Below are 12,753 nucleotides of genomic sequence, written 5' to 3'. Positions count from 1 at the left end.
TTACAAATCCACAATGCACCACCACAAATGACTGCTGTTGAAAGGCAGAATTTCTTATTTCATTTATACTTAAATAGAGATACAATCTACAAAATGGGTCAGGATTAAACAAATGCGGGGCGGTTCATCCCTATTCCCCTAACCCTTCAAAGTAAAGTCAAAGAAAAAGAAAAGGCAAAGGCTACTTTTCACTGTGAAATGACGATTTGAGACACCTATCATACAGCCACCAGCAAAGGATGATGGGTATTAAAACAGGATAAATAAAAGAATCACCCCGAGCGGTTGAGGCCTATGAATAACCTAAACAGGTCAGCAGCCCATAGTCGGGATCGATGATGATGACGATGATGATGATGATGATAACGACGACGACCAAATTATGACTCCTTCCTCCTCTGTTCAACAGGAAAGCAGGTGTAAGACCTAATTCTCCACCATGACGGCCAAGCCTCCGATTGACACATTACGGACAGATTGACACATTACGGACAGATTTGCTAACTCCCCCTCAGCTGGTAGACCAAACTTACATACTTCGGGTTCAGAGGAGTCAGTAGTCTCCTCCTAATCTTTTGCCCAAAAGAGCATCTCTGTACAGTTGGTAGTTATTCAGTGTTCCCAGCAACTTCTGCAGCTCGCTGTCTCATCATCTCCATCACAGCAGCCCTTCGCCTGGAATCGGACTGGTGCTGCAATCTTCTCAAGTGCTCCTTCAAATCCCTGGATGGATACCAAGAATTGATGTCAATAGACTCCTACAAGTAATAATATCCCACAGCAAGAGAAACAAAGCAAGGTGCATTTACATACGCACCTGCAACGTGGTACACTACACTCCGATTCTTTGCAAGCTCGGGCATGGAGTTGAAGAATATACCACATCTTCTTACACAGAACACAACCTCCTGGAACACGTACTTTGCATTGTATACCATGACGAAAAAGTCCCTTAACTTTACGGCAATTCGGGTATTGGCAATGTGGAAAGCGACACTTCGAGGCATGCACCAAAAGATCTAACATTTTCCTTAGCTGCAGCAGATCAGAAAAATATTTGTATTTATTAGAGGAAAAATCATATAAGCAAAATTTTCTAATATGCAGCCTACAAACAACCAAATCTCGCATCTGACAACTGGTATATACAAAGAACGATGAATCTGGAAGTTATAGCCAAATATCCCATCTCATAAGAATATAAAATAAATAAGGAATTAAACATCAAGTTCCTAAACCATTGTGAAACATCACATAGGGAAAAGTGTAGTGCTGAATAATATTGGACAAAAAAATGACAAAGACGCCAATGGGCATCATAGAAAAAATTCATCCTATCACAGCTAACGCAAAATCCTAAAATTACCTGTAAAACTCGTTTCTGACGAGCTTCCTTATTTTGTGCATCACGATCAGCATTGGAAGGATGATTTGTCAATTTATGAGGGTGATTAATACCACCTTCCTTCTGATAACAAGCATTGCATACATCAAACTCAGGGCAAACTTCACAACGCCATCCTTGGCCAGTTTCAATATCATGATGGCACACATTGCATGTGGTGACAAAAGCTGGTGCAGTTGGATTATGAAGGTGATACAAGACCATCATTGACGAATGCTTAGCACGTCGTAGAGTGTCATATTGATAATGATTTCCTTGACAAAGACTCAAGAATGCCTGCCTAGTGTCGAAAAACTCGCTTTCTAGGATCTCATCTTTGTCCTTGGTATCCAAGGGGACATCATCAATTTCAACCTAAAAGGTACTCTGGGGTTAGGTGATCATTGATTCATCGGCCTTCTTTGTAACAAAAAGGTAAAAGAACTATGATTTCAAAGTTAAAATGAGATTGTAACTTACTGGGTAAAGCATATGCTTCTCCCTACTATTAATTGGATGTCTATCCCTCTCCTCACGTCTTTGGTCTGCATCATGACACCTATAAAGAAATAGAAATCAATCATTTATCAGATCAAAGAGCATCAGATGGCAATCCTCTTTTGCCAGTTAAAATTATTAGCTTAGAGCTGCATAGTTCACTTGAATGAGTTAAATTTTAACGTATATACTAGATAATAAATATGCAATAACACAGATGAAGACATTAGTTTTTCTTTTGATGATTATAGAGAATTTACTGAATAAGATAAAATGGTTGTTGTCACTTTTCAGACTTACTTATATGAAAAACTGCCAATATCTCGCTGAGATCATCCCATCTTATATGTGTAGGGATTAAACAAAAAAAAAGGACTTACTTGTCACAAAGTTGGAAATTTTTGCATTGGTTGCAAACCCAGCGTGTCCCTGATACCATTAGTAGACAGCAATGTGTGCAAGCATGCTGCAGATGAACCATGATGAAATCCTCCTTCATTGGATAGATGGTTTCACCAAGCTGTGTAAAATGAAAACTAGTGGGTTAAGATAGAAGCTACTGCAGAACCAAAAAAAAGAAAAATGAAAATCTGACAAAAATGGAGCATCTAATATCCTGTACCATAAATTCTGTCATTCTCAACCAGCCCAAAAAGGACATGATTTGCGAGAATGCTAGGGCAGAGTTATTCCAAATTTTTCATAACACAAACAATAAATAACGAACCAGAAGGTAAAATTACCTTTTGCATCAATAAAGCATCCTTAGAGGCATTGCCAGAAAGATCAGCCTGACCAGCAGCTTTCAAAGCTCTTTTTGTGATAATCTTTTTAGTTTTTCCCTTCTTTTGATGCTTTCTATCATCTTCTTCTTGGCGAAGTTGATTGATCATATCTTCAGCTGCTCCTGGCCAATAATCTCCATCAAAATATGGCAAACGAGCTGCAGTGACCTTAGCCTTGCATTCCCCAATGATTGTGAAAAAATGATCATATAAATTGGTAAGGTCTACAACAATATTCTCCTTAGAGGCTTTTCGAAGCATAGCCAAATACCTGAGGAAAAAGATAACAATAAAACATAGTTGCAAATTAGAAATTATATGCAGAAATGAAGTGCTACGAGTACCGAATATAAGAACAGACTAAAAATGGGGGGAGCATGAAACTTACCACTCCCGCAGTTTGTCAGATTTGGGGGTCTTCTGAATTTCAGGATGGCAATATAGGATGTAATCTTCACCCTTCAAAGGAGGGCAAGCCCATATATAGCAGCTTGTGAACCCACGGTTCTTGCAGTATTCAAGATATCCAATCTAGACCCACACAGAAGTTGATATTCAATAACAAGCGACAAATAGTTTCATGAAAAAGTATTGGTCATAATCAATAAATGATACAACATTTAGGTTGACTATGACCAGTGAATATTAAGAAAATCAACTATAGACAAAAGAAATGAGTGACTACCAAAATCTCATGATAGACAAAGGTACGCAGAGCTTCCCCAGACGTTGTTCTTATCTCAGGCCTGAAGTATTTGACAGAGTCCAGATATGAGAGGTAAACACGGCGCTGGTTAGGAAAAGCGCATTCTGATCCAAATTCTTGCACATACATGCCAAAGAGGCATACTTCTACACCTTCTATCCTCTGAAACAATAATACCGCCTGCAAAACAAGTTCCTCATTGTCCCTTTAACATAGACTACATTACACATGTAATGTGCTGATGTGCCATTCTAATAGGAGAACAGAAAGAAAACTCTTCACTGCAAACTTACAAAACCTGTGGCATTTCTTTCTCACCTTAGACTTGTAAGGGAACTCTGTTGGGTAGTTATCTTCTTGAAAAATTTCCAAAAACCGTGGTTTCACTTCCAATTTTTTGTCAACTGATGAAACAACTCTAACTACAAGTCCATCTGCCCCAGGTACCTGGTATGCCAAGATGAATATTAGGTGATTAAGAAACTAAGTATTTCTCTATCACACAGAAACACAATTAAAAGTTTAAAACAGACATTTTGTCAGTTCTCGTTCTGTCCATATTATATAGAAGACTGCAAGTAATTCTGTCAAGAGACAATAATAGAAACTGCATTAACTCCAAGAGAACCCAATCCACTGTATGATTAGGGTTCTGACCTATCCTACACATTCATGAACTCTCTTCTATACTGCCAGTCTAGATCTTACGCCAACTTCAGTTTTTCTTCAAGTTACACAAAGAAAATCCATCAGCTTCACTCTCTATTTTGAGATGGATTGCATCCATCAACCCCTACGAATGGCACTTTATCACAATTGAATGGCCCTCATCGCATTGTTGGATAAGCTCTACTCTCCTAAAATAAATCAGAGACTCATTGAAGAAAGATCTTGGAACCATCTCCTATCACTTGTTCCAATTTTGATTTTCCACATACTTGTTTCATGGCTGTAAATTGAGCTCCTTTTCCTATTATGGAATCAGAAACACCCAAATAAATTACAAATTGGGTTCTCCCTATAGCACGAGATGGATTGCTCCAAGTTCCAACTAGGTGAAGGCATCTCAATTCTATCATGATTGACGTTCAAAGTTAAAAGTTACAAGTGATATCACCATCTTGTGACATTGAATTATCAACTTAATCGCATATGATACTGTGGACCAGAAGCCCTAGTTACACCTAGGAAAAGGATGTATTTTGGCAAAATCTTCTTATCTGTCATAGGTTGCCTCAATTTTGAGTTCTATTAGGCCTTGTTTGGTTTGAGGCTAAGTCTTGAACTCAATTAGTTAGTCTCATTTCTTAGTTTTGATTTTTTGAAGAGTAAACTTGATTAGATATAAAAATGATAAAAATATGTTTAGTTATTAAACCAGTTTAAGAGTCCCTGAACCAGGTAGAATTAGACAATCTTGTAGTCTACTGCTCAGAATATAGTTGCCTGGTGCAGGTGCAGGTAATGTTAAAGTAAAAGTAGAGAAGAAAAAGAAATGTTCAAGAAGAGGGTGCAAGTGGATGCTAGGAATCCTTTGAGACACTTTTCACACCCTCGACATTATAGTTTAGCTGCATGCAAACCTACACAAAGGGCCTTCAAGAATAAAGAATTCCTACATAAAAAGAAAGAATGTAACCAAAGAAAATATATCACAACTTTTGATGCAAGGAGTTGTTTTCATCTTTGGGGCACAAGTTATTTGGAAGAGGAAAATAAAGTACTATGCAGATAAACTCACCACTCACAACTATATGGTATATGACATACTGTTGCTTGTGTTACATACTGACTCTTATTGCACACTAGAAACTACAAAAAACTGCCATAATAGAGCATATCATGCTATAATCCACATCAGGCACAAAGTTTCAGCAAAACAAAAATCTTAATTTAACTAAGAAAGATAAAGAATCACATTGACATTGTTCAGAGAACTTATAAGTTTCATGAATAAGAAGTTGCACCTTTGTGATGATTTAATTTACTGGAACTACATATGGTGAAAGGCCTAACATTTGAATTTTTAAAGCTGCAGTTGAACTTCTAGTCCATTAGACTTTTCATGACTAAGTCTAGAAGTTTCAAAATAATGACGATAACTGAATTATAAAGAAACTTCCACCGCACTTACCTCATCAAAACTTTTTCCAAAATGATTTGCTCGTTCTTGTCTCTCTATCTTAAGTCGCTTAAGAAGTCGTTGTTCTATGTGATCACTAAGTATCGTTCTTGGCAGATCTTTTGCTCCAAGAACAGCATTCTGTGGTAAGGGTTTGCGCTCACCTCTTTCTATTTCCTCTATGTAGCAATTAGGGCAAGTATATTCTGCTTGTCCTCCATCATTTCTTCTGCCATTAAAAAGAGCACATATTTGATGCTGCCAAGCTTCACACTTATCACATTGAACCCACTGTAGAAAACATAAACAGATGATTAAGTACAAGTTCTAAAAATAATTAAATGCCCTGATTCACCCACCCCACCAATAAAAAAAACTAATAGAACTTTACCCATTCTTCAATTTCCTCATCATTTTTCTTTTTCTCAAGTTTTGTCTTTTGAAATGGAACACCTTCTGCCTCGATAGTGTCACCGCGAGCCTCATTATAACATGGAATGCAGAAATAGTGTCTCGTCTCACCACTTCCAATTGTATAATACATTGCATTTCTCTTTATGCGAGCACCGCAAGGTGAGCAATATATCGGCGGAGGTTCAAAAGTAAGCTTTTCCACTGCACACAACTGACATGAGTTCTCACTCATTGAGCGTTCCATTGCTTGATTCTTTTCAGCTTTCGCCTTACTCTGGGAGGTATTAATAATAGTTCAGTTATAAAATAATACCACGTGTTAGAAAAGACAATGTCAAACAAAGTGTCATGCACTACCAGATACAGATTGTCAATAGTATGCAGAATAACTAAGGTAAAATCAGATTTATCAAAAGATTGATGTATCCTTTTTAAGAAAATTTAACCTTTCAACTACTCTCTTGCAGGCACACACAACCATACATAAAAAAGAAAAAAGAAGAAAAAGAAAAACTGACTTGAAAAAACTACAACAAACTATGACAATAGTGACTACAGAGTGCATTCAGAGATATAGAGGCAGACTGACTTGCTTAGGTCAGTAATTTACATGGCTTCAGTACAGCAGTTCACAGGAAATGTGTAAGCAAGCCAACCAATTTTAATTAAGGCGATAGCACAATCTAACAACTAATATATTACAGAATACCAAAGAGAGCTGGAGATTACCTGACCAACCCATTGCCTCAAACTAATGATGTGTTCCCTAATTTGTTCTGGAGTAAACAATTCTGTTAGTGAAACACCCTTTATCTTCGGCTTCCCAGATTTACTTCCTGTAGCTGGGTCTGTCACCGAGTCAGTTGAATCCTGCTTAACTTCAATGTTTTTATTCTCCTTGATCTCTTTTTCAGCCACCATTGTTTCTTGCTTGACGTTGGTTGTGACAAGACAGCCAACATCATTTGAGACACCAGTATCCATTTCAACTCTGGCAACCCGTACATTCCTATCAATCCCATAACCTGAGACAACTGGATTTTCCTGTGCAAAGAGGGCTGGATCGCTCTTTACTTCAATTACCTCTGGTTTCACAGACAAAGCCATCATACTCTCTTCAACCTTTTCGGGATATGCCTCTTGGGAGGAATGTGAAGGATTTGTAGAAGGAACAAGAACAGGGGAAAATTCACTCTCTGGAACAAGAGGAAGGGACACAGGCACTCTCATGCGCTTTGGTAAAGAAGGCCGATCATCAGAGGTTTCAATTGGCAGTGCGTCTGTCTCCATATCAACCTCAGTACCCTTGATTGTTTTCCATGATCCATTTTGCTGGGCCACTGTGCCAGGCTCAGGTAGAGCACGAGCAAATGCCTTTTGAGAAAATAAATACTTGCGTGCACGACTACAAACAGGACAATTTGCTGTACAGCAATCCCGGTAATGAAGAAGGACTTTCCTAGAATCCAAACAGTAGCGATAAACACATTGCTTTCTGCTACAATTACTGATATGCCTCACTAGCTGTTGAGCTTTTATACAGGAGCGTTCTGGACAATTTCCAGGTGAAGCTGGACAAGAACGAGCATGGTGCAAGAGAAGAAGCAATCTGAGTTGATTATAATAATTACTTTGTTGTGGGGACTGTTCAGGTCCTTTGGCAATTCCAACTGCAAAGTTCGGCGCTGAGGCACTTATTGCAGCAGCTGGAGAACGACTGATGCATCCATCTAAAGACAAACAAGGCTGTTGAGCTTCATCTTGCCCTGTTGTTCTCTGATGAAGTTCCTCCTGGATTTGCCTTTCAATTGAGGAATTATCAGTCATGTGGGTTTTCTCCAGCAGCTGAGGTCTCCATTGAGCTTGCAGGAGTGCATGCGGTTGTGATCCTGTAGGAAGGCAATTAATTTCATTCTGAGATTCATCAGACTGCTGGTATGGATGCAACAACTGCTGGGAATCCTGTGAACCTGAGACATTAAAATTCTGGGAGCCAGACAACTGGCCAACCAACTGACCACCTTTAGCATTATCATAAGAGGTCTTTTGCAGGTATTGACCCTGCAATTCTGGAAGCTGAACTTGTGAAGTTGCTTGTGAAAGTGCCAACTCATTGTGGGATGGGACCGCATTCTCAGGTATTAGTTGTTGGGCAAGACTTGAAGATACTGACGATTGCCTCAAGGTACTGCCCTTAAACAAAAGCTGCTGGTGCTTTTGGTTTTGTTGCTGTTGTTGCAGATGATGTTGGTTTTGAACAAACTGAGTGTAAGGCTGATTAGGCTGTTGCTGTGGTTGCTGCATTGCTTGTTGTGGCGGCAGTAAGTGCTCCTGAGTTGATTGTAGTGGCTGAAAATTGACCTTTTCTGGATGATCAAACATTTGAGATCTCATATGAGGCTGTAATTGCATCGTTTGCATATTTGACTGATGAGTAAGCAAGGATGGGTTTGTTCTCGAATTAGACTCAATGTTTGTAGTATTTACATTCGGGTTACTTATTGATGGTAAAACAGATGAACCAGGACCATAAAAACTTCCAGAACCTGCTATATCAGCTGGCTTCACTGAATAACCATCACCAGAAATCGGCATTACTTGCTGGGAGAATGATGCTGCACAGAAAAATGTAGCAACCTCACTTAATAAGCAACTATTGCCGACTAGTACAGTAAAATGAGTGAGCAGGAGCTCACATGACAAAGCAGAAATTAGTTAGAACTAAATATCGTTAGAATGCACAGCAGACCAGTAAAAAAGATGCATGACAAGATGCAAAAAGCAACATGCACACTCTGGGGAAGAGCATGTTGAACATGACACCAAATGAGTGTATATTAAAGAGGAAGAAAGTACTTGGTATCCTTTGTTGGGCATGTTGCTGATTGAACCGTTGCTGCAGAGGTTTCTGTGAACTATTGTAAGGAGCTGTGCTCATGTACCCTTCTGATGCTGGAGGTCCATTTGCCATTTGGATGTTATTCCCGAGCAACCCTATACCACCATTCATAAGTCCATTTGGGAACCCATATGCAGAAGGCTTTTGCTGCACATTGGACCGCATTCCAGTAGCAATTTGGCCTCCAAGATATATATGGCTGCTTTGACTGCCAACATATTGTTTTTGTTGCTGGGTTTGTGGAATCATACTACCCTCAGCGCTGAAAAACCCAGCTCCATTAGAATACTCAGGATGCATAGACACATCTTTACTATTTAATCCAGGGGTTGGAATCATTTGAGTTGATTGCCGTGGTAAACCCATTGAAGCCATTGACGAAGCTACATTACTTCCAGCAGAATTAGCAGATGTGTGCTGGTACGCATTAGAAATGGACCCTGCAAAGAAAATAGAGTGCATATTACTGCAAAAACAAACAAATGAATAACATAAAGCTGATACAGTATGAATATCAGCTAATCTATTTGTACCTGGAAAATTGCCAATGTTGGTGGATTGGGGCAGACCGGCACCACTAGTAGCAATTGTGGAGTTTTCCATTGCACAAGAAATTGAAGGATTTCCACTTGAATTTTGAGTTATACCAGGTGTCGGAATCATTGTACTGAAGGCAGAGGAAGGTGTTATATGATGTGATACGGACTGGCTGTTGTGCGGTAAGTTCCTTAAGACAGATTGCAAAAGGTGCTCAACTGGTTCCATCACCATATTCAAGTAATCATTCTGGCCATAGATGGATGCATGGTTTAAATACAACCAGTGATATTAAAATCTATAAATGAAAGAATCATCAAGCAAAGCTGCCCCAAATCCTCCAATGACAAAAATGGTTAGATTTAGTTAGGGCAAAAAACCACAGTGAAAACGTGGCAGAACACTGCAGATACACAAAAATGGCTACTATGGAAACTTTCATTCCCAAGATCTTATTACAGCATAAATAATAAGAAATATTCAATAATACCTTTGTGGAAGCCTCCTTGAATATGCGGTCCTCTAACCTCTTTGCAAGTTCTGGCAGCCGACGTTGCCAATCACCGGATGAATGATTTCTTCTTTCTAGACAATTGTAGCTGCAAATGTTCAAATGTTTGTAATGGTTATATGGGTGCGAGGATGCATATTCTTCAGATTCTTACAGATGCATTAAACACTTTGGAACTCAATGACTTGAATACTCCCACGCTATACTACTTCCAACTAAAAGTACAAAACTTAAACGTTGACCAGGAACAACTGTCTCACTGTTAAATTAGGTCGGACTTTCTTCTCATGACCTACTCCTTCCTGATAACATCTCCCTAAAGTTGGGAGGCTATAAGTTCAGCACTAATATAACCACAATAAATGCGAGGTTAATGGATGATGCTGAGTTCCGAAATTTTTTGCATCTAAGTAAAAAGAGCTCGATGAGTTTAAGGCAAGGAATATTAGAACTTGACAAAAAGAAACATTGCCACAGGAAATATGGTAATTTCAACTATGATCATTTCTATCAATCTAAAGACTAGGAAGTTGACTGCGGAGATAATGCCACTGCTAGAGAAGAAATAGTAACAGAGATAGCATGCAGTACAAGGTACGGATGATAATCCATGCATCCCATGGATTACAATCAAGCAACTAAAAAAATAATAATATTGATTTACATGAAGTGCGCCTATCAGATACACTGAGTGGTGCCTTTGAAAATGGAAAGATATCAACATGTAGACCTGATGAAAAATAATCAGTGAACGGAGACAAGAAATGATTACAGAATATCACCAACTAGACTTTAAGATGTAATGAATAATAGATCAGTTCCACCATGATATGAATTCTGTCCCCAAAAACAGTCATGAGGAATCACTAGGAGTAGTTTGGCAAATGCATTGCAGTACATACTTGGTGCAATACATTATACGATAGCGACATGTCCAAGTATTACAAGAAATCCTATAGCACAGAGAACTTTATACTAAAGGGGTTTGAGAAGAAATAAGGATCTTCTTTTTTTGGTCAAAGTTTGACTATCAAACAAATGATGGTGTTACAACAACTATCAAGGACACTCTTGTTAAATGTCATCCTTAGTTTAGCACTTATACATTCAGATGGCGGATCAATGAGAGCCAGGTATTGTGATCTGGCTTCTATTGTTTAGCTTTGTATACTTAAAGATGAACCATTCATCTCCATATCAGAAATGATCTCTATTTGGAGAAGAGTAAGAAAAAAGAATTAAACGCTAGAATTTAACAAGTGGCATACATCTTCTCACGCATTGTAGCACGGGCAGCATCAAGTTCAGCATCCATGCTGGGATTTCTGGGGTTCTGAATCTGGGAAGGGAGCGAAGTTCCATGTTGCTGGGGCAGACTAGAGAGCTGCGAACCACTTTGATTAGGAACCTGTCCTGAGATTTGGCCCGACATATGAGCCTGCAGATTCATCTTTCTTCCTCTTGTTGGGCTTTGGAAGAAAGACGTATATCAAGACTTATTCTTGAGAGTGCAGTGTCGATGAATAATAACAGTCCTCATCATTCATCTACAAATATAGGAATTATCCAGAGTGAGATACTCTTAACATTTAATTGCCCTTCAACTCAACTCCAACTTCACATCAAAACAAGAAGATATCTTTTATCAACAGAAATTAGGTTCAGACGAATAGAAATATAAAAAAGGAGGTGTTACAATTGTTGTTTTCCTTGATCACCAAAGTAGGCCGAATCCAATTGCAACTGATGGCACCGATTAACATGGTTAGCTGATTTATGAGGATTGCCTCACAAACAGGAGAGTTGAGTAGCATGAGTGCCTAAATTCTAGGTTCGTCAAAGTAGGAGGACATCAAAAGGGAAAGGGCAGACTAGGGCAGTGATCCAACAATTGGCATGTTCGAACTAAGCAGTAGAAAAGAGAGGGGAAGGAAGAATTTCATCTAATTCGCAAGTATGAAACAGAGAGAGATTGCAAACCCTAGAAAGAAACGCTCAAGAAATAATCGGTAGCAATTTACGAAAGAATCAAAGGGGAAGTCAAAGGAAAACCAACCTGAAGGACGCGGTGGGCAGCAGTAGATGTAGTCGTCGTCCTTGCTCCGAAACAGCTTCGCGATCGATGGATTGGTCGATTCGATCGGAACCGGGAGAGAGAGGAGAGAGAGATAGAGAGAGAGAGAGAAGGGGAAGTGTAGGGCTCGCAAGAACGGCGACCAATCACGGATCTGACGGACAAACGAGGATCCACAATCAAGTCCACCACTTGAATCTGAATCCCATCTCTCCGCAAACCCAACCCAACACAACACAATACACTTAATATTTTATATATCCCTTTTTCCCCCTATTTATTTATTTAACATCCCGCTTTCTTTCTTTTCTTTTCTTATCTTTTATTTTTAAACTTCTTTTTCCCTTCCTCCCTCTTAATTTTCTTGCCTCCACGGCTCTAGAGATCGTAGAACGCTGAGATCGACTCTATCTCTCCGTTCATCTACCGCTGCTTATTATATTTATATTTATATATATATATATATATATATATATTACTGCTAATTTTTATCCATTGACAGCCACCCACCGAGTCAAAAATAAAAATAAAAAATAAAAATAAAAAAATAAAAAAATCAAGAGAAGCTAATAAACTCGTTCATCTGTGTATAAAATTTAAACTCTGTTCACCAATACTAGGGGTCCAGCTTAACAGGTCTAAAGTTGACAAAAACTAGCCAGGCAGACTTCAACTCCGATCAAACTTGGGTCAAGTTATAATCCTCAAAACATAATATCGATACGTGTGTTAGTGATCAATTGGAGTTGGAGCTTTCGGCTTTCCACTTCATTTAGTAAACTTCTTATGTTGGCTTTAGACTTCAAGCCAAGATTTAGATTGT

At 38.8% G+C, this 12,753-nt stretch overlaps 1 protein-coding gene across 1 annotated transcript; it reads right to left on the bottom strand.

Annotated features, from left to right (window-relative positions):
* Positions 1 to 37: 37 nt before the first annotated feature.
* LOC140760653 (probable histone acetyltransferase HAC-like 1) lies at positions 38 to 12,152 on the bottom strand. Its single transcript, XM_073097693.1, has 17 exons — positions 11,913 to 12,152; positions 11,125 to 11,403; positions 9,836 to 9,944; positions 9,342 to 9,594; positions 8,766 to 9,248; positions 6,639 to 8,524; positions 5,887 to 6,183; positions 5,508 to 5,786; positions 3,692 to 3,820; positions 3,353 to 3,553; positions 3,056 to 3,198; positions 2,626 to 2,938; positions 2,263 to 2,402; positions 1,865 to 1,943; positions 1,367 to 1,759; positions 818 to 1,035; positions 38 to 723 (listed from the first exon to the last, which is right to left on the bottom strand). Exons 2-17 carry the CDS (start codon positions 11,304 to 11,306, stop codon positions 609 to 611), a joined length of 5,220 nt encoding a protein of 1,739 aa, XP_072953794.1. The 5' UTR covers positions 11,307 to 11,403; positions 11,913 to 12,152; the 3' UTR covers positions 38 to 608.
* Positions 12,153 to 12,753: the final 601 nt, after the last annotated feature.

The sequence above is a fragment of the Typha angustifolia genome, chromosome 5, assembly GCF_048772165.1.
Source record: "Typha angustifolia cultivar Huaian chromosome 5, ASM4877216v1, whole genome shotgun sequence".
Classification (NCBI taxonomy): Eukaryota; Viridiplantae; Streptophyta; class Magnoliopsida; order Poales; family Typhaceae; genus Typha; species Typha angustifolia.
Note: the sequence above shows the minus strand (reverse complement) of the source record. Positions and strands in the feature narration are given on the sequence as shown.